We start from the raw sequence: 23,660 nt of genomic DNA on the forward strand, positions 1-23,660 counted from the left end.
CTCCATTGTTGAAAGTGGTAACAGCGTGAAAATTTGGTTTTAAATTTCGCTTTTTTTTTTTTAAATCAAACACTTCTCCACTAATGATACTTCGAAAATGTTTATATAACTCTTGTCCTAATACAGCGAAGTGAATCTGCAAAATTTGGTACCCCCCTAGCTGAGATAAAACAATGCGATAAATAGCGAGTTACTGGTACAGAGGCACTGACGCGGGTAAGGTCCGTGGGAGGAATGTAAACAGCGGCATAAGTGGAAGGTCAACGCACTCTGACAGGTGATAGCTTTTAACGCAACTGTTGTGATGTGACGAAGAGAGGGCCGACTTCCAAGGAAGTAAGTCTAGATCGTTTTTACTTTTTTCCAGTTATAATGAACAGATATGTATTGTTATTCCCGATTTCGTCATAAATGGTGCAGGTTTTTCTGTAGTCCTACAGATTTCCATTACTTATACTCCAGCCTTTCTCCCACTTAAAGATCTAGATTCATTAGCATGTATTCACATATCGCTCTCTTTAGGCATAAACGCCGTGACATGAGCCGTTAAATGTTCTGTTTAACACGCACACGTCACGCCCACTTCAGTACAGAAATATTAAACAGCTGGACCTTACTGATAATACGTTTTCATAATATCTTTGTGTACAGATAGCGTGATGTCAACGGCATCTTCTTGGTGTTTGTGGAGAGTAAAGAAGTGGAAGTTTTCCGGCCGGCATGCAGAGATATTTAAGGGTTGCATACCACCTGCGCGGGAATACATTGCTACAGTGAGATTACCAAGGCCAAGGATAAGTAGATTTTGCCCCGCACGGAAGATTCACAAAAGAATTATGGGACCACATGATAGTGCAAAGCAAGCGGCAGCCTTTAAAGCCGTGGATGAATACGTGAAAGTAAGTGATACTTTCTCCTGTAAATATTTATCCATGTAAAACTATATTCTTACAACTCAGACGATAGGTTAAGTTTAAGGTGCTCATGACGACGCATTTCGGCTGTAGCCAAGACAAAGAGTATGTTTCTTTTATGTGTTGTTACTAAATGACATACAACACAAAGTCAGTGCCTTGTACGTGTGGTACCAAATCGCATCTCTAATTTTGAAATTTGCATCACTGGAAATGTTGATATGGTTAACCGTCTTATAACGTAGCAACCTCTTCTCATTTTAAACATCCAAAGGTACAGTGAGCCTTTATGTAATGATATTTAAAACCAGATAGCGCTTTTGTATGTATTCTTGTTATTTGCGTATACACCAAGTAATTTAGCAAAACGGTTTCCAAATATTAACAGAGAGTCGTTTTTGACGAACAGCCTAATTGTTTCATCCTCCCAGCACGCAAAATTAGTGAAGCAAAAAACAGTACAGATTGGTAGTGTCAAAATATTGAGAAGAATCAGACTGTACTATTTACTTGTGGAATGTAGAATTAGTTTTCTGTGGGTGAAGAGGAGGGGAGTGTTTCCTCGACTGCAATAAAATTACCCCCCCCCCTACCTCAATCCTCCTCATTCTTAATACATATAGGTAGATTGACTTAAATATTTTGTTTGTATTTTGCATAATGTATCTTAGCATTTTCAACAATTACAACATTTAGATCTTAATGTTAAGTACAAGAATGTGCAGTATTTGGGAAACTGTGCACTTTACAAAATGAAAAAGGTATAATATCAATGAATCACAGTTGGAATTGACAACTCATACAAATACCTGGGAGTAACACTTTGCAAGGATATGAAATGGAATACCAAGTGAGGTGGCACAGGGGTTAGCACACTGGACTCGCATTTTGGACGGCAACGGTTCAAATCCGCATGCAGCCATGCTGATTTAGGTTTTCTGTAATTTTCCTAAATCACTTCAGCCAAATGCCAGGATGGTTCCATTGAAAGGACATAGCCGATATCCTTCCCCGCCCTTCCCTAATCCAAACTCGTGCTCTGTCTTTAATGACCTCGTTGTCGACAGGATGTTAAAACATTAATCGCGCTAAACTTGCTAATGAAATGGAATGATCACATAGCCCCTGTTCCGGTTAAAGCAGGTGATGGACTTCGGTTTATTGGCAGCATACTATGGAATTGCAATCAGTCTACAGAGGAGGTTGATTACAAATCACTTGTATGACCCATCCTAGAATGTTGCTCAGATGTGAGGAACCCATACCAAATAGCACTAAAGGGGGATGTGGAATGTATACAAAGAAGCATAGTGTGAATGCTCACTGATTTGTTTGACCTGTGGGAGAGAGTTACATTGATGATGAAGAAACTGAACTGGCAGACTGTTAAAGATGGACGTAAGGATCGACAGAAGCGTCCGATCCCACGCGTCGGCTTTGACCCGTGACGTAAGGGTGTTGTCGTGTGTGACGTCATGACGGCGCGGAGTTTGGTTTGAGTGTGGCTGTCTCCAGTTCTGTTTTATCTTATTTTGTTTACTTTTCTGATCTGTTCATTCTATCTCATGAGATTTTTTTTTTAATTTAAAAACGCTTATTACTTATTTTAATTATCTGTTTCCTCCAATTTCTGTTTTAGTTTATTATATTTATCTTTCTGATCTGTTCGTTCTATCCCGTGAGATTTTTTTTTTAAAAAAGACAAAAACCACTAATCAGCTACTGAAGCATCTTTATCTTCTATGGGTTGCAGGGGTTACGACCCCTGGGGAGGTGGGTGGGTATTCATGCATGGCTGTCTTCACTTACACGTAGCTACGCAAGACGTCTAAATTTGTTTATATTTAGTTTGCCCCCCCCTCCCCCCACCCAAAACACCCCATTTCCCGCGCTTGTCCTGTTAGTGTCATTAGGCTTCTTGTGGAAAGTGTGTGTGTTTGTTTTTGTTTCCGCCGTATTTGTGACGTCATGGGTCAAAGCAGACGGGCGGGATCGGACGCTTCCGTATTTCCGGACGTAAACTATCCCAAGAAAGCCTGCTAACGAAGTGTCATGGACTGGCTGTAAATGATGATTCTAGGAATATAATACAACCAATATGTATCGCACACACAGGGATCACGAGGACAAGATTAGAATAATTACAGCATGCACACAGGCATTCCGTCAGTCATTTTCTCATGCTCCATAAATAAATGACTGGTACAACAGTTCATACCCCGTCATGCACTTTGCGGTGGTTTGCAGACTATGGATGTAGATGTAGGAAAAATACATATATTCATTGCCATTTGTATCATTTTACCTTTGTCATCTTCTTCAATTTTAATATAATTGTCATGAATTATATTATCGTACTCTTCCACTGAGGTAAACAGAAATTAGCCCAAAGAAATCTTCCAGCACAATTTTGGATCATTTGTAGTTTTCTTAATGACGATTTCACTGGAATTTGTTTACAGGATGATTCAAGAGGCAACAGACTTTTTATTCATGCCCATATGTAGCCATAAGACAGCAGTAGTTTTCAATTGTGATACATTTCTTACGTAAGAGAGTGTGGGCTTCCACAGCTATTGTCATCTTCAGTAAAGTAAAACTTCCATATGCATGGCAATATTATTGGTGAACACAACTCAGTGCATGCTGGAGGTCAGTTTCATTCATATATTCATTGGAGAATAACATACTTTCTGCTCCAGTGCAGTTTTGCAATTCATAGACCTAATCTTGTGCATTTAGTATGTGCAATTACCCACAGGCACTCTTTGTACAGCTTTATCAGTTGGCAGATTGTCTGTCAGCACATCAGAATTTCACTTTACTGCATTCAGTCAGTCATGTAGAGCAAGACTAATCATGAATAAATCAGCACCCAGTTTTGAATCTGCATTGGACAACGTGCAACATAATTTCCTGTTGCCACATAGTTACCACTCTCTGCTTTCTTCCCATCCAGGTCCACAAATGCACCTGCATCAATCTTTGTATTTCTACAGTACTGCATTTTGCTATCTAAAGCATCTCTTGACTGTAAAATGAGAGAAATTTTCTTTCTTGTAGATTGATTTTTGAAAAGTACTATGAATATTCCCTGCTGTTCTTGAGAGAAAACAGCGTAATTTAAATATTGTAGTTCTCCCTCATTTCAGCCATAATAAACTGGCTTTTGAGCTAAGTTTCCATATATTTATGAGTGGCTGCTTAATTTATAAGAGTTTAAATTTTCAGCTCAGTGTACCAGTGTTGCTTTGCTGGTAACATCACATGTAGCTTACAAGAACTCACAACTAAATGTAGATGTTGTTCTTCAAGTGGTATAAAAAATTCTCATCGCTGCTGATTAGGACCTGCCAATCTGAAAGTTTTAATAATGTTGGCCAACAACTTCTTTTTACTCTTCGGTAACCCATGGACTTATTCAAAGTGATACTAGATGTTGGCTTCATACCTTGACACACTGATTTTGAGACATGCAGTATAATACACATGCAAACAGGAAGAGAACAACAGTTTTATTTATTTATTTGTTTTTAAAGTAGGTTGCAGTTACAGCTGGATCGGCTGTGTAGCTTGATGTGTAGATTAGGTTGTGAGATGGCAATATGATTCTGAGTTGGCAAAGCCAACCAATGTAAATACAAAATCTTATTTGTAGTGACATACTGATCTGCAGCATAGCCCAAGCCTATGTTTAATTGAAAGGTGACAGGGAATGAATTGGTGAATATATCAAAGGTTTCAGTTAATGCTTTCTTTCAGTAGAACTCATGGTATGCCAAGTCATCAGTAATTTGTGTTGATTCATAGCAGAGATCTTTTGGTAGTAATTTCAAAATTACAACTATCCAGCTTTGACATGCACTTACTTATTGCTACAAATGAAGCTCCCGTCTCTCATATTTCTGCTATATAACGGAAGAAAAGTATTGAAAACAGTAAAGGCTACAAAAAATTGAAACCGTGAATTTTTAACTTTCAATTTTACTAGGACATGCTGGGGAAATATATGTGGATAATGGCAGTCCCATATAAAAACCAAAAACAAGTTAAATGCTCAAGACTATCATGGGTTACAGCTTCAGATCTATACACATGTACCACTGAAATTTTGTGATTGTAATGTGCATCTAATGATATTCTGCACCCAACTGGTCCTGTGGAAACAGATAAGCTCAAAGATGTTCATATTATTGCAGGATAAATCGGTTATTGGAGTTGGAAGTGGATCTACTATAGTGTATGCAGTTGAAAGGCTAGGTAAGTTACATAAAATTTTACTATATTACTTTGATGAAACATCTAAAGCTCCTGTGTCCTTCTATAGCTATTGTATAGATGTTGCTAACTCCTGAGATTGGATAATTTGATCACATCATTAATGTTGAAGAAAGTGCTTTTCTTCTTTTTCAATCAATTGTGATGAAGATAGAGTTTAGTGTAATGGAGTGGCCCTGTGTCATTTTTCACATGTGCTATCTTGTCTTGTAAGTACATGTGATGTGAGAGAGTGATTTTTAACATGACTCTGTCATACCTAGAGATACACATAATTGAGTGTAATAGAATGTATCCCAGCCTGAAAGACACTTTGTTTCTTAGACTTAAACTGTAATTCTGCAAAATCTGTTTCTTGTTACTAAACAAGTTTCCTCAAAAACTGCAGTAATGCAAAAAGTAAAATTACTGTCTCAATTGTCGTCTTGCATGTTTTGAGGTATCTGCACAAAGAAAAAGTACAAAATCTGGCATAGAAAATGCATTTCAGAAAATAAATACTATAATATGCTTAGATTCCAAAGTATCAGAATATGACTCCGGACAAGTTCTGATAAAAATTTGTATTTGAACCTGAGAATCTGTTACATAAAATCCTGCAAAGACAAGATTGAAAATAAACGTTTATCACTTGTACATATGTTAATTAGACTTCCTCTGAGCAGGTAGATGTTTGCATTTTCTTAGTATCTACTGATCTTGGACTTTCTTAAAATGAGTCATCTATGGTATCCCAAATAGGAGTATTAAAATCTCATCCAAATACATTGTTAAACCCTGGACTAATATGATTAACAAGTCCATCACAGAAGGAATGAAGGACTGTATCCAGAGAATTTAAAAATTGCTTGGGAAATGCCACTGTACAAACGGTCACAGTACGAAACCCAAAAATTACAGACCTGTTAGTATTATGCCAGTAATGTCGAAAATCTTTGAACATATTCTGTAAAATAGATTAATAAGCTATCCTAACCAGAAAGCAACTTGGGAACCCCCCCTCCCGCAGGCCTGATGTATCCCTACCTGTCGTAAGAGGTGACTAAAAGGAGTCTCACACCTTTTGGCCTTTATGTAATGGTCCACTGTAGGGTTTGACCTCCATTTTTCACTATTTTCCCGAAGAACGAGCCGACTGGGGAAGGGCGCTCTACCGTATCTTCTTTCGCCGTCTGCGTTGTCGTTGTTACCGTGAGACACCGTTATGCCAAGAGGAAAGGCGCGTCGATCTTAGAGCATGAGATATGATGACCTTAAACCATTGACAACACACAACGGTCACGGTAGCACCTGATTCCAGAATAGCTGCAGTAGCTAAGATCTACGAACTATCCCCTGTTGACCAGGTCCCCAACACTTAACTCGTAACGAGATCCCTTCAAAGCAAATTGTCATAACGATCATCTATAAAGGCTTCGTACAACGAGAAGAAATGTTACGGTTGATGGAATAATAACAGATACGACCAAACTGTCTTGTCTCTTCTGCTTTATTTAACATAACTTCGTTCACAGTTTCATTTCGCATTCACCACTCATTCACCAAAACCCTTTGATGAACAGTTTTGGTTGCTTAACACCAACAGTCAATAATAATGATACAGCTTTTCTCCTTTTTATAAATTGAAGCCCGCTCTCCGTGATATAATAAAAAAAAAAACGGTCTCAATACCGCGTCCCTCGTGAGATGCGAATAGACTTATCCCGGAATTGACCGCCCTGTAGGTGTACTCAATTTAATGAGACTTTGCTGTCCGCTATTTCGCGTAACTGAATGTCCATTTGTTAGTCTGATTATACACTGTAGCTATTTAAAATTCGCCCCTATATTTTTCACAACGCACAATTAGCACTTCGTTACTCATTTGTTTTTTGTTTTTTTTTTCTAAGAGTAAACGGAAAAAAAGACACCGTATCATGGGCTTAGTCGACATGAAGCAAAACACCTTAATATGCCCAATTTCACCTCTTCTTATACGATCGGCTACCTTACTCATTAATTTACTACATATTGTTTCCAATAACACTAAACAGGTATCGCCGTTATATTTTAATTGTATTCAAAAGCATGTTACTACTATTATGACCGACCAAATCGTCACAAATCGCGCGGCGTGTGTTTTTAATGATAACTTTACGCTATTCAATTTTCGTTACAGCTATCTTGACTTATAATGTTACACGGGCCCCCAGACTGTGATGTCTTGAAGAGGGTTCCAGACAGAAAAGGCTGCTGTTTTTGTACAGTGACAGGAGAGGGTATTTGTTTCGGTGAATACACTCTCTCAGATTCACTCAACAAGTCAGTACATACATTCTACAATATTTAAGTTGAGTTAATGGGCCTAGACAAAATGCCCTTAACTAAATTCCACATTTGTTTATAGGTTGTCTTAGAAACACTTCACACTAATCACTTCATATTCACACCACATTTTTTTCTTGGATGAAGCCCTCAGTTCTTCAACCGACTGTGCAAGGCAGGGATCACAGCCGGGTTTGACGATTGGCATCCTAGGCCAAAACCCTTATTAGGCCACTTGTTTAACCAGAGAGGATTTGGTCCTTTTCTGTTCCTCTTAATTCCACTTTTAAATTATCCATCCTCGCTGTTCGGTGAGAGGATAAATCGTATTTCAGCGTCGACATTGTTGCTGATACCAAGAAGGTATCTCATGGAAATCGTCGGTACATTCTTTAATTTTCTTTGTAAGTTAGTATAAGTACGTACACTCCTGGAAATGGAAAAAAGAACACATTGACACCCGTGTGTCAGACCCACCATACTTGCTCCGGACACTGCGAGAGGGCTGTACAAGCAATGATCACACGCACGGCACAGCGGACACACCAGGAACCGCGGTGTTGGCCGTCGAATGGCGCTAGCTGCGCAGCATTTGTGCACCGCCGCCGTCAGTGTCAGCCAGTTTGCCGTGGCATACGGAGCTGCATCGCAGTCTTTAACACTGGTAGCATGCCGCGACAGTGTGGACGTGAACTGTATGTGCAGTTGACGGACTTTGAGCGAGGGCGTATAGTGGGCATGCGGGAGGCCGGGTGGACGTACCGCCGAATTGCTCAACACGTGGGGCGTGAGGTCTCCACAGTACATCGATGTTGTCGCCAGTGGTCGGCGGAAGGTGCACGTGCCCGTCGACCTGGGACCGGACCGCAGCGACGCACGGATGCACGCCAAGACCGTAGGATCCTACGCAGTGCCGTAGGGGACCGCACCGCCACTTCCCAGCAAATTAGGGCCACTGTTGCTCCTGGGGTATCGGCGAGGACCATTCGCAACCGTCTCCATGAAGCTGGGCTACGGTCCCGCACACCGTTAGGCCATCTTCCGCTCACGCCCCAACATCGTGCAGCCCGCCTCCAGTGGTGTCGCGACAGGCATGAATGGAGGGACTAATGGAGACGTGTCGTCTTCAGCGATGAGAGTCGCTTCTGCCTTGGTGCCAATGATGGTCGTATGCGTGTTTGGCGCCATGCAGGTGAGCGCCACAATCAGGACTGCATACAACCGAGGCACACAGGGCCAACACCCGGCATCATGGTGTGGGGAGCGATCTCCTACACTGGCCGTACACCACTGGTGATCGTCGAGGGTACACTGAATAGTGCACGGTACATCCAAACCGTCATCGAACCCATCGTTCTACCATTCCTAGACCGGCAAGGGAACTTGCTGTTCCAACAGGACAATGCACGTCCGCATGTATCCCGTGCCACCCAACGTGCTCTAGAAGGTGTAAGTCAACTACCCTGGCCAGCAAGATCTCCGGATCTGTCCCCCATTGAGCATGTTTGGGACTGGATGAAGCGTCGTCTCACGCGGTCTGCACGTCCAGCACGAACGCTGGTCCAACTGAGGCGCCAGGTGGAAATGGCATGGCAAGCCGTTCCACAGGACTACATCCAGCATCTCTACGATCGTCTCCATGGGAGAATAGCAGCCTGCATTGCTGCGAAAGGTGGATATACACTGTACTAGTGTCCACATTGTGCATGCTCTGTTGCCTGTGTCTATGTGCCTGTGGTTCTGTCAGTGTGATCATGTGATGTATCTGACCCCAGGAATGTGTCAATAAAGTTTCCCCTTCCTGGGACAATGAATTCACGGTGTTCTTATTTCAATTTCCAGGAGTGTATTTATCCACTGGTGCTTTTATTTAGTCCACTGAGTGTAGTCTTGGTATCATTCAGTGTTTCTTGAATCTATATTTTGCTCATTATTGATAATACTTCTTCAGGTCTATGTGAGGGAACAAGCCTTTAATTACATCAGTATCACAATCTGCCAGGAGGTAGCTCCCTTCATGAGGTATTTTCAATATTTTGTATGGACCTGTATATAAATATTGCCTTTTCTTATTCAGTCTTTTCCTGGTTGATGCTTTTGGGTGATTTCTCAATAAAATTTCTTCCCCTACATCATGTGTGATTACTTTCTTCACATTTTTATCAAAACGGGTTTTTCTCAATTGTGCTTGATGCTTCAGGTTTTCGTAGACCTTTTTCACCATATTTTCTTTCTTGGTAATCTTTTGTTCTATCGCAGGTAATTTCTTCATCCATTCTGGCACAATACTTTCACCAAATACTATTTGGTTAGGTGAATAACCAGTTGATAAGTGTGGTAAGTCATTATACACTTTCTCAGATTCATAAATCCAATCAATCCATTTATAATGTTGTTTGGGTATGTACGTCTGTAAAAATCGGTTCAACTCTCGGAAGATTCTCTCAACCGGATTTCCACAAGGGTAAAATCTTGAGATGTAAATGTGCTGGATTCCTTGTTCTTTCATAGTGTCTCTCCATACTTTGCTTGTATAATAAGCAGCGTTGTCTGTCAAGACCATTATAGGTTTGCCAAGCTCAATTATATAGTTGTTGATAAATTTGCGTAAATTGGGTCGAACGTGGAGATTTTTCAAAGGGTATAATTTCACATATTTTGAAAAGAGATCATAGAAAGCCAATACATATTTGAACTGTCCACGTGTCATGGGACATTGTCCACAGACATCACATGACACCAACAGTAAAGGTTGTTGTGGGATGATAGGATGTAATTCTATCTTCCGACAATGGTTTATGGGTTTCGCCTTCTGACATATTTTGCACTTCTTAAGAATATTTGTAGCTATACGTCCCAAATTTGGATGATAACAGTATTGTGCTATTTTGGCTGTACATTTAGCGGCACCAAAATGACCCCAATTCAAGTGAGTGTACCATACTTGTGATTCTAAATATTTATTTGGAACACAAACTTTCCAAACATCTTCTTCATCCTTCTTTCGATACAATATTCCGGATTTTAATTGATACTGTTCTTGAGAGTGACTTAGCGTTTTGCTTTCAACAGCGTGCCTAATGGCTTTCCACAACTTATCATCATCTTGCAGTTGTGGAAGACTTCGACATAGCTGTGAAATCTGCCTCTCACAATATTGCCTTGATAAATTCATGACTTTAAAGTCAATAGTCCGTTCTTCACACTCGTCGTCATTCTTTCTTTTCGGTAGTCTTGAAAGAGCATCGGCTATGATGTTGTCTTTCCCTCTGATGTATTTGAGCGTAATATCATATTCTTGCAGTAGCAAGGCCCACCGGGTTAAACGTGAATGGAACATCCTTCCTGTTACAATAAAAGATAAAGCTTTGTGGTCACAGAATACAATGATCTTCTTTCCATATACAAAATAGCGAAACTTTCTAAGGGACCAGACCACGGCCAGTACTTCCAATTCAGTAGTACAATATGCACATTCACAGCTAGAGAGTGTTCTGCTGGCAAACCCAATTATTTTGATGGTACTGATACCTTCTGGATTGTCCATCTGGAAAAGAGTGGCACCCAATCCTGTTTCAGAAGCATCCACAGCAATATAAAAATCTTGATAAAGTCTCGGATGATGTAACAGTGGAGCATTAGTCAAAGCATTGCGGATGTTATCAAAAGCGTGCGTGCATTCGGAGTTCCACTCCCACATGACATTTTTTCTTAACAGCCGTAACAAACAGTCTTGGCTTCCTAACTGATTGGGTAAAAATCGTCGAAAAAATGAAACTAAGCCGATAAATGACTTTAATTCCGTCCTATTTTTTGGATAACCACATCTGTTAATCGCATCCATCTTTTTAGGATTTGGTTTTACCCCTTCAGGAGTGATTATATGTCCAAGAAATTTCAATTGGTTATGAGCAAACTTGGATTTGCTCAAATTTACAGTAACTCCGTGTTCCAAAAATTTCGCAAAAACTCTTCTTAATAAGTCCAAATGTTCCTCCCAAGTTTCAGAAGCAATTAGCAAATCATCCACATATAACGTAACTTCATTCAAAAGGTCTCTGCCCAGTACGGTATCTAATACCGATATGAAAACACCACTGCTTATTTTCAACCCAAATGGCATGACTGTAAACTGGTAACTTCGGCCCAGAAAAATGAATGCAGTATATTTTCTAGATTCTTTCGATATTCTAGTTTGCCAATATGAACTACGCATATCCAAAGAAGTTAAGAAGCGGGCACCATAAAACTTTTGTACTAACTCTTCTAGGTTCTCCGGTCGCGTTTGTACAGGTATAATGATCTTATTGATCTCTCTGGCATCCAACACCAATCTGATGTCACCATTGGGTTTAATTACCGCCACAAGAGGGTTACAATATTCGGAATCTGAGGGCTCAATAATACCCCATTCTAACATTTTAATGATTTCCTTTCTGACTACTTTTTTCTTTGTCCATGGGATAGAATAGGAAGTATGACAAAAGGGTTTATGTGCGTACGTCTTTATATGGAATTCAAAGTCTTTTATTATATCCGGACGTTTACTAAAAATCGACTGATATGCTTCCAACAAGTAGTACAGTTCGTCCCTTTGGATAACAGATAAATATTCTGATTCTAACACCTTTTCCTGCAATGACATTTTATCAATCATTTCTTCAGAACATTCAATAAGGCATATATCATACACATTTTCATCATCAATACTGACATATTTTACCATTAGATTCATACACAACTGATTTGGAATTACTCGGCCCTTTCTCAGGGTGGCTGTCAAAACTAGAGATGGGGGATCCGCTCTTGAACTGATTCATAGAGTTGAATCTTTCAAAGGAGTGAACAATCAGTGATTCAGAAAAAAAGAACGGTAGCTCCAAACGTTTCCCAGGGCAGAGAGAGAGAGAGAGAGAGAGAGAGAGAGAGACGGAGCATATCAGCAGCGCCTCTACTGGTCACAGCACAGTGCATGCCACACAACACAGCCAGCGCCGGCCTCTGCTCTGCTTCTGCCTTGGCTGCCTGCATTGTGCAGTGCCCCATTGGATTTTATGTTTCACATATGCCGTGCCGTCTCTGTGCGTCGTCTGCCGCGTGCAGTGTCTGGCGCAGCTTAACTTCGCATCGTACTCTGTCGGCGATCGTTTCAGTCGCACGTCCTGCCCTCTGGGCAGTTGATGCGAGCAACAGGACAGAGAGCCACCTAGCGGATAACATAGGAACTACTTGCAACAACCTGCTCGCAAGGGAACGGACGATTTGTCTCGGAGCGGGTGAGTTCACCGCTCCCCCCACCCTCGGAACTCGCCCGCTCAACGCTCACCCCACCGTTCTCGACTCTAGCCAGAGTGTTGAGCAAAGCAACTCAGGTGTCACTCTGGTCTCTGCGGTCTTAGCTCACGCAGTAATACAGCTCGCGGCTCGACCTGCTCGACTCAGTGCTTCTGCATCAGAGTTCGTCTCTACTGGATATTGTTCTTCGTAGTAATACCGCTATGTATATTACATTATTATGTTATAATAGAAGGAAACATTCCACGAAGGAAAAATATATTTAAAAACAAAGATGATGTGACTTACCAAATGAAAGTGCTGGCAGGTCGACAGACACACAAACAAACACAAACATACACACAAAATTCAAGCTTTCGCAACCAACGGTTGCCTCGTCAGGAAAGAGGGAAGGAGAAGGAAAGACAAAAGGATATGGGTTTTAAGGGAGAGGGTAAGGAGTCATTCCAATCCCGGGAGCGGAAAGACTTACCTTAGGGGGAAAAAAGGACAGGTATACACTCGCACACACACACATATCCATCCACACATACACAGACACAAGCAGACAAATGTCTGCTTGTGTCTGTGTATGTGTGGATGGATATGTGTGTGTGTGCGAGTGTATACCTGTCCTTTTTTCCCCCTAAGGTAAGTCTTTCCGCTCCCGGGATTGGAATGACTCCTTACCCTCTCCCTTAAAACCCATATCCTTTTGTCTTTCCTTCTCCTTCCCTCTTTCCTGACGAGGCAACCGTTGGTTGCGAAAGCTTGAATTTTGTGTGTATGTTTGTGTTTGTTTGTGTGTCTGTCGACCTGCCAGCACTTTCATTTGGTAAGTCACATCATCTTTGTTTTTAAATACATTATTATGTTATGTATACATCATTTGTTTTTATTTTATTTTTATTTGTTTAAACTGATCAGATTAGGTTCCTGACGACTCCTCTTACTATAGGATTTTTATTATGGACACTCGAATTTACGCTTTAATTATGAGCGAACCGATAAACGTATTGCAAAATGTGATACACCAATATTTTCAATATTTTCCTTGTTTTATTCTGCGTAAGGCTATATGCAGCACTTTCGTTTTACAGTCAAATTTATATTTTTTTTTTTCTTATTCTGGTACGGATTGTGCGATTTTAGGCGTCTTCGGAAGGAAACGTTCACTTTAAAAATATATGGCTTGCGATGTATTTGTATGAGGTTAATGAAATTTTAATACATTATAGCCAAATATATTGTTAATGTAAATCTCAAGTTACAACATTTTCCGATCACCCAATAAACCATGATAGTGCAAAATAAATCAATAATCAAAAACTTTGTCATATCGTGGAAATTTCAATAAACAATACAAAATTCTTACTCATTATCTGTGTTACTTCAAAATAGGATCAAATAAGATCAAAATACAGGTATAGTACTGGAATAAACCAAGTTTAAAGGGCAATGTGCCTTCCATTTATTTTCTATTGTAAATGAGTGGTGAGTCAGGAAAAAGAGCTAATTCATTTCAGGGAGTGAACAGTTCTGATCCGATCTCTGAAAAGAACAGTTTTGCCCATCTCTAGTCAAAACATTACCATTGGAATTAAATATACATTCACCTTTCTCTAAATTAATGATTGCACCGGTCTCACATAAAAAATCCAAACCCCAGATACATGGTACTGTCATTTTAGGAACAACCAGGAATGTGCTTTCTATTTGAGCCCCCCGTATTGTAACGTCTACACGTACCTGTTTCACAACTTTTTGCATTTTTGCGCTGAACGCACCAGACACGGTACATCCTGTGATAGGAAAAGTGGGTATTTTTACCCCTCGGCTTATCTGTTTTAAACAGTTTAGCGTCATGACACTAATAGTTGCTCCAGTATCAATTAATATTTCATCATCAACATTATTTATACTTGTTGGAATTATTGCCTGTAAAATTTGTCCACATTTATTAGAAACTTCAGGTTTTTCTTCAATTAATTCATTCCTTATATCCTGATCATTATTGTACCTTAATACTCTCAGTTCAAATTGATGCCTGCCTTCCTTCTCCTTTCCAGTCATCCTAGGAAGGCATTTGGTGACTGGTATTAGTTTAATCTATTTCGTTGAGTCATCGGTGGGGGTTCATGAACTTCCACAATCCGTACACTATGATCCGAGTTATGGTATTCACCCCGTCGCACATTGGAGGCTCCTTTGCCCATTGGTATAACTCCTTGTGCTGGATGAGGACTTGAGGCATTTGTTCCATCCTGCCGATGAACATTATGCTTCGAATTATCTTACCAAGGTCGAATACAATTGGGATCATCACTTGGGTACCTGTTACTCTTATTAATATCACTACTATGCACATTCGTGTCACCATATCGAGGTTTACCTCTAGCACAGGAAGTATCTCTTCTATATTTATTATAATCATTGTTTTTATTGCAACCATAGGATGAAGATTGTCCACGCTCCTGTGATGCGGGTTTGACCTGGTTTTCGGTATTATTATTATTATCATACGTTAAATTATTATTATTATTATTATTATTATAATTATTCGTATTACTATGAGTGTGAGTCGACATTTGATTACCCCTCATTTGTCTTGCGTCTTCCATAATCATATCTATAGAGTCAATCACCGACAAGAACTGTTCTACATCGTGGTCAGGAACATTTATTAACTTTTCACATATATTTATGGACAACCTTCCCTTCAAAATTCTGATCACTTCCTTTTGAGAAATTGGATCACTCCAATAACGTGTCTTATTTATGTACTTTTCAAAATATTGCCTTAAAGTACTCCTTTTACTGTTAAAATACTCAGGTTGGTAAACCTCTTTTCTTAATTTCTCTTGTTTACTCGACGACCAGTATTTAGCCAAAAAAAGTTGTTCAAACTCAGCGCAAGTATGGCAACTTTCACTTACTTCAGCGGCCCATAATGCGGCTTCTCCGGTAATTTTGGATACTATAAATTGAAGTCGGTCGTGTTCTGACCAGCTACGTGGAAATATTCTTTTGAAATTATTGATAAAGATTTTCAGATGCAGGTTGTTCTTTTCAGTGGAGAATGTTGGGAATTGTCTACTTTTAAAAATGCTGTTCTCCACCTTTAAAGAAGACAAATATCCTCGCTGACCAAAAGAATCATCATCTTTACCAACCGAATCGTCAACTTCCCAATGCAAATTTTTCACCACAATTGTACTTCGTATTTTCATATGTTCGGTTGTTTTTCGACCTATTCTCCGAACGTTCGTCCTCTGTCAACAAATTTTGTGATGACTTTCGTTCTAACTCCGCCAATTTATGATTGGTTTCCTTTTGCCATTTAGGTAACTCATCAACTATTTTCTCTTTTATTTTCTGAATTTCGCTAGTGAAGAGCTTAATTAATTCATCATTTCTACTTAGGTGCTCATTGATATTTTCATTTGGCTGGGATCCAATAGTAGTCCTAACCTTGTCTACAATTTCATTTCCTTTTATTTCTATCCATTCAGATAGATCTTCGTCAAGTCTTTTAGTTTGATCTACTAAATACTTGTCAATCCCCTTACGAGCATCGGACTCAAACTCGACTATTTGTTTCGAAAGCTCTTCTATCTGTGCGCTGGCATTGAAACAGCTGCTTTCACACTTAACCATCCTATTGGACAGGCCATCATAACTCTTCAAAACTACCTCATATTTCTTTTCTACGTCATGAAGTTTTCCCATTAAATTATTATATTGCCTTTCTAAGGTGTTAGAAAACTCTACATCTAGTTCTCCAAATTTCGCATTTAATTGAGTCTCACAGTCCGCCTTTAATTCTTTCTTAGTATTTTCCAGTTTATAATCAAAGGTGTTCAGTTTGCTTTCCAAAGAATCCATTTTAACTTCTAATGAACCAAATTTGGCCTCAAATTTTTCGTTTAACTTTTGATTGTCCTCTTTTAATTGCTTATTATCTTTTTCTAGTGAACCAAGTCTTCCATTCATTACACCCATTTGAGTATTTATTGATACCAGCATATCAAACATTTTTTGATTAATATTTCCATTTTGAGGATCAACTTGCTGATCTACTTCCGAAACCTCAAGATCTTTATGTTCTCCCATGCTGCTTACCTTACTTATCATTGTATTTGAATCTCCTAACGGCTCTAAATCAATAACTGTATTATTATCTGTACATGTCTCGTGTCCCAGATTGAGATCATGGGATGCATCATCCATATCCTATTCACTTTCCTCTCTCTCTCTACTCATTACTCTACTCAACTGCACATTATCATGTATTCTTTTCGTTCTTTTTGACATGATTATTCACTACCAAGACATACACTTATTTTCAGTATGTATTTATATATATTTATCTACCGAAATCACAAGTCTCAACTTTTTTTTTTTTAATACAGTTATTTTAATCATACCTGGTAGTATCGCTCACTTTTAGTGATTATTGAAGAATACCTCTTTCATTGGACAGACTCACTGGCTGCTACAATATTTTCCAACTCTAGGGTTCGTGAATCCGGATGACACTCGACTCGATGCAGCAATCCTCCTCGATCGAGCCCCACGTTGGGCGCCACTTCTACCGTATCTTCCTTCGCCGTCGGCGTTGTCGTTGTTACCGTGAGACACCGTTATACCAAGAGGAAAGGCGCGTCGATCTTAGAGCATGAGATATGATGATCTTAAGCCATTGACAACACACAACGGTCACGGTAGCACCTGATTCCAGAATAGCTGCAGTAGCTAAGATCTACGAACTATCCCCTGTTGACCAGGTCCCCAACACTTAACTCGTAACGAGATCCCTTCAAAGCAAATTGTCATAACGATCGTCTATAAAGGCTTCGTACAACGAGAAGAAATGTTACGGTTGATGGAATAATAACAGATACGACCAAACTGTCTTGTCTCTTCTGCTTTATTTAACATAACTTCGTTCACAGTTTCATTTCGCATTCACCACTCATTCACCAAAACCCTTTGATGAACAGTTTTGGTTGCTTAACACCAACAGTCAATAATAATGATACAGCTTTTCTCCTTTTTATAAATTGAAGCCCGCTCTCCGTGATATAATAAAAAAAAAAAACCGGTCTCAATACCGCGTCCCTCGTGAGATGCGAATAGACTTATCCCGGAATTGACCGCCCTGTAGGTGTACTCAATTTAATGACACTTCGCTGTCCGCTATTTCGCGTAACTGAATGTCCATTTGTTAGTCTGATTATACACTGTAGCTATTTAAAATTCGCCCCTATATTTTTCACAACGCACAATTAGCACTTCGTTACTCATTTGTTTTTTTTTTTTTTTCTAAGAGTAAACGGAAAAAAAGACGCCGTATCATGGGCTTAGTTGACATAAAGCAAAACACCTTAATATTCCCAATTTCACCTCTTCTTATAGGATCGGCTACCTTACTCATTAATTTACTACATATTGTTTCCAATAACACTAAACAGGTATCGCCGTTATATTTTAATTGTATTCAAAAGCATGTTACTACTATTATGACCGACCAAATCGTCACAAATCGCGCGGCGTGCGTTTTTAATGATAACTTTACGCTATTCAATTTCCGTTACAGCTATCTTGACTCGTAATGTTACAGCGCCTTACATGGTGCATCGTATCCATCATGCATTGAGATCTTTAGCCCACTTTCTCATTGTGGCATTACAATCGCGCTCATCCTCCATCTCTTGGGTGAGGACAACTTCCTGAGTGCGTTTTCTTCCACCCACTATGCAGTGGTTGTAGCCCCCTGACTACATAGGGATCACTCTGCTGATGCCTGCGCCGTGAACTCCCCACGCATACCATGGAGTAGATTCCCGTCACCCTGGATATTGGGAGTCCCGACAATGGCCATCCTGCCAGGTGACCTTTGCTGCTTCTGGGCGGCGCCCATGGGGAGGGCCCCTGGTCGGAGTGGGTGGCATCAGGGTGGATGATGTGCGATGAAGTGTACCATGTCATCACTTGCGGGTGATTAAACGCCAGCAGTCTCTAAGCGTTCAAAGTCTCAGTATAATGCAAGGAAGTATGATACTAAATCATTCCCCTCCCTGGCCACACCGTGAAAGGAACATCAGGCTAAGGATGGCAGCGAACCTTATTTGCCCCAGTACCTCATATGTACGAGAGCTGATGGGGACTCCTTTGTCTCGACGAAGCCTCAGTTTTTTGTAAACCATTTAGAGGACAAGTTTGGGGAGGTGGAGGGCTTGTCCAGAATGCGGTCAGGGTCAGTCTTGATAAAAATGGCATCCTCTGCCCAGTCACAGGCATCACTCGCTTGTGACAAGCTGGGAGCTGTTTCTGTTACCATCATGCCTCATAAGAGCTTAAATATGTTCCAGGGTATTATATTCCACATGGACCTTCTTTTGCAGTCTGACGATGAGCTGCACACCAACTTAGAGTGGCGAGTAGTTCATTTCGTCTGGCTTGTCCATCGGGGTCCGAGGGATAATCAGGCTGCCACCGGTGCCTTCATCTCGACCTTCGAGGATGACACATTACCCGAGAAGGTCAAGGTGATGGTCTACCACTGTGATGTCAAGTCATATATCCCTCCCCGAATGTGGTACTTTTAGTGCTGGAAGTTTGGCCATATGTCTTCCCGCTGTACTTCCAGCATCACATGTCAAGATTGTGGACGTCCATCCCATCCCAATACTCCATGTGCCCTGCCTCCCGTTTGTGTCAACTGCAGAGAGCCTCATTCCCCTTGCTCACCAGACTGCAGGATTTTACAATGAGAAAGGAAAATGATGGAATACAAGACCCTGGACATACTGACCTGCACTGAGGCTAAGAGGAAATTCGAGCGCCTACATCCTGTGCCTGTGACCTCCTTTTATGCTGCCGCTACTAGAACAGTTGTAGCCCCATCAGTTCCGCAAGTTCCAGTCGGCTCTCAGAGCAGGAAGACTATGCCTCCCTGTTGCTCCCGCACTGCCTTCTTCGGGAGCACTGTTCCCCCAACCATCAGGGACACCAGTCCCCATTTCTCAGGCGGAGAAGCATAAGTCTTCTTTGGCTCCTCTTGCTAGGAAGGGGTCTTTTGGGTCACTCCCTTCCCACGTTTCTGCTAATGGGAAAGATGACACCAGCCATTGGCTGAAGTGCCCAAAAGCAGCTGGTCGTAGGGCTTCATGATCATCCTCCATCCTGGAGGTGGAATCAGTGAAGCCCTCCCAGCCAGAAAAACCCAAGGATCAGTGAGACAAATCCAGAAAGAAGATCCCCACACCCAAAGGAATTGCGTTGGCACCCACACCACTGCTGCCTACAAGCTCTGCGTCTGGAGGATGAGGTGAAGAGTCTGACATCCACTGAGGACCTAGATCTTGCCAGACCTTCAGACACAATGGATATAGCCTGTTCAGGAAAGAAGTCGGTGGCAGCAGGTGACCCTGAGGTGTAGACTGCCTCATTGAGTGTTTCATGTATTCCCATTCTCACGATCATGTCATCCTACAGTGGAATTGCGGCAGTTTTTTCCACCACGTGGCTGAGCTACGGCAACTGTTAAGTTTTACACCTGCTTTCTGCATTGCCCTCCAGAAAACCTGGTTCTCAGCAGTGCGAACCACTGCCCTTCACAGCAACAGGGAATATTACAAGAACCATAGCAAATATAATAGTGTGTCAGGTGGAGTTTGCGTCTTATGTCCTGAACTCGGTATGTAGTGAACCTGTGCTCCTTCAAACTCCTCTTGAAGCTGTGGCCGTCAGGATATGAATGATGCAGGAAATAACTGTCTGCAATGTATATCTCCCTCCAGATGGTGTGGTACCCCTGAACGTATTGTGGTGTGGCACCATGCTCACTGGCCTTGGCAGAGATATCGAAAATTTACTGTTCTAACTCGACCTCTGCCTCTTAAATACTGGGGCCGCCACACATTTCAGTATGGTAGTTACTCGGTCATTGATTTATCAATTCGCAGCCCAGGACTTCTCCCATCTATCCACTAGAGAGCACATAATGACCTGTGTGGTAGTGACCACTTCCCCATCTTCCTGTCACTCCCCCGGCATCGTGTCCATGAACGCCTAGCAGATGAACTTTAGACAAGGCTACTGGGTAGCCTTGACCTCTGCTGTCGCCGTTGAATCTCCCACACATGGTGCCATCAATGTTGTGATTGAGCAGGTCACTACAGTGATCATTCTCTAGGGTTCCCCCAGCGAAAGACAGTTCCTTGGTGCTCGCCGGAAGTCGCTGAGGCAATTAAAGAGCATGGGTGAGCTCTACAGTGACATAAGTGGCACCCTTTAAGCGGCTCCGTGCCTGCTTTCACCTGCTTATAAAATGATGGAAACAGGAGTGTTGGGAGATGTACTTGTTGAGCATTGGGTGCCATACGCCACCTTCCCAAGTTTCGACGAAGATCATATGTCTTTTTGGGTACCAGATGTCCTTGGTGTTAACATCAATGGTGTGCTCTCTACTGATGCAGACGTGACTGCCGAGCACTTTGCTGAGCACTATGCTTGAGCTTCTGCATCAGAGAACTACCCCGCAGCCTTTGCACCCTCAAATGGTGGATGGAAAGGAAAGTCCTCTCGTTCACTACACGCCACAGTGAACCCTATAATGCCCCCTTTACGGAGTGGGAGCTCCTGAGGGCCCTTGCACATTGCCCCGACACAGCTACTGGGCTGGATTCGATCCCCAGTCAGACGATTAAACATCTCTCGTCTGACTACAAGCAATATCTCCTTGTCATCTTCAACCAGATCTGGTGCGATGGTGTTTCCATCACAATGGCAGAATAGCACCATCATTCTAGTGCTAAAACCCAGTAAAAATCCGCTTTATCTGGATAGCCATCAGCCTCATCATCATTCTCTGTAAGCTGCTGGAACGTATGGTATGTCGGCGGTTGGGTCGGGTCGCGTCGCGTCGCGTCGGGTCGGGTCGGGTCCTGGAGTCATGCAGCTTACTGGCTCTGTGCCAGGGTGGCTTCCGCCAGGGTCACTCTACCACTGATAATCTTGTGTCCATCGAGTCTGCCATCCGAGCAACCTTTTCCAGGTGCCAACACCTGGTTGCCATCTTTTTTGACTTATGTAAAGCATACGACACGACCTGGCGACATTATATCCTTGCCACATTGTTTAAGTGTGGTCCCTGTGACCTGCTCCCAATTTTTATCCAAAACTTCTTGTTGCTCCGTACTTTCCATGTCCAACTTGGTGCCTCCCAAAGCTCCCCCAGTATTCAGGAGAATGGCGTTCAGCAGGGCTCTGTATTGAGTGTATATTGTTAGTGGCCATTAATGGCTTATTAGCAGCTGTAGGACCATCGGTCTCCCCTTCTATGTATGCAGATCACTTCTGCATTTTGTATTGCTCCTCCAGTAATGGTGTTGCTGAGCGGCGCCTACAGGGCACCATTCACAAGGCACAGTCATGGGCTCTAGCCCATGGCTTCCAGTTTTCAGCTGCAAAATCGTGTGTCATGCATTTCTGTCAGCGTCATACCATTCATCTGGAACCAGAACTTTACCTTAATGACTATCTGTTCACTGTAGTGGAGACATATAGATTCTTAGGACTGGTTTTCGATGCCCAATTGACTTGGCCACCTCACCTTCTTCAGCTTAAGCAGAAGTGCTGGCAGCACCTTAATGCCCTCTGCTACCTGAGCAACACCAACTGGGATGCAGATCACTCTACACTGGTGCAGCTCTACAGAGCCCTTGTTCAATCCCACCTTGACTATGGGAGTCTGGTTTACAGTTCGGCGGCACCCTCAGCGTTGCATTTACTTCACCCAATGCACCACTGTGGCGTTCACCTAGCGACGGGAGCTTTTAGAATGAGTCCGGTGAACAGTGTCCTGGTGGAGGCTGGAGTCTCTCTATTGTGAATCCAACGTGCACAACTGCTCGCCAGTTATTTTGCACATATTCTCGCATTGGCGGCTGAGGTCAGGGCTCACAATTGTGGTTCATGTGTGATCCTGTCTTTCCCGTTACCACCTCTACTTGAGGTCCATTCACATACACATCCTCGACCAAAGCTTTGACTGGACCTTTAGCATGGCCATAAGGACTCCTTTAACCCCACCGCTCTCCGCTGTGTCTTCCTCTCGATTCTTGATGTTTTCCAGGGCTCTGGAGTTGTTTACACCGACGGCTCGATGGCTGATGGTAATGTTGGCTTCACGTATGTCCACATAGGCCATGTTGAACAGCATTCTTTACCTGCTGGCGGCAGTGTATTAGCTGCAGAGCTTGGGGCCATATCTCGTGCACTTCAGTACATCCGGTCCTGTTCCGGTGAGTCGTTTCTTCTCTGTTCTGACTCCCTGGGCAGCCTACAAGCTATCGACCTGTGCTGCCCTCGCCATCTTTTGGTAGCGAACATCCAGAAGTCCATCTCTGCCCTTGAATGGTCCAGTTGTTCAGTGGTGTTTCTGTGGACCCCAAGACATGTCAGAATCCCAGACAACAAATTTGCTGACGGACTGGCCAAACAGGCTACGCAGAAACCGCTTCTGGAGATAGGCAGCTCTGAAACTGGCCTGCATTCTGTCTTACGCTGCAGGGTTTTTTGGCTTTGGGAGACGGAGTGGCATAACAGTATGCATAGCAAACTGCATATCATTGAGACTGTGAATGTATGGAAGTCTTCCCTGCAGGCTTCTCACGAGGAATCAGTTGTCATATTTTGACTAAAGTTCAGTCTTGATCACTCATGTATGTTTTAATGATACAGGTAACCGGTTTCGGTTCTTTCTACAGAACCATCATCAGACCCATGGCTCCCTTAGGATGGTAGGCGGAGCTCTCCTCGCTGCTACGCAGTCAACTGTTTGAGTCCCCCTGCGGGTTCGGGGGTTAGAATAGGCCCGCGGTA

At 42.0% G+C, this 23,660-nt stretch overlaps 1 protein-coding gene across 1 annotated transcript in view; it reads left to right on the forward strand.

The window, feature by feature from the left end:
• The first annotated feature begins 201 nt into the window (after positions 1–201).
• The window catches only part of LOC126188201 (ribose-5-phosphate isomerase), a 44,694-nt gene continuing 21,235 nt past the window's right edge, over positions 202–23,660 (forward strand). The window contains exons 1-3 of the mRNA XM_049929744.1: positions 202–336; positions 652–899; positions 5,114–5,174. Coding sequence (XP_049785701.1) covers positions 660–899; positions 5,114–5,174 — 301 coding nt within the window. The 5' untranslated portion in view covers positions 202–336; positions 652–659. The remainder of the gene's footprint in view (positions 337–651; positions 900–5,113; positions 5,175–23,660) is intronic.

This window comes from Schistocerca cancellata, chromosome 5 (genome assembly GCF_023864275.1).
Source record: "Schistocerca cancellata isolate TAMUIC-IGC-003103 chromosome 5, iqSchCanc2.1, whole genome shotgun sequence".
NCBI classification, from domain to species: Eukaryota; Metazoa; Arthropoda; class Insecta; order Orthoptera; family Acrididae; genus Schistocerca; species Schistocerca cancellata.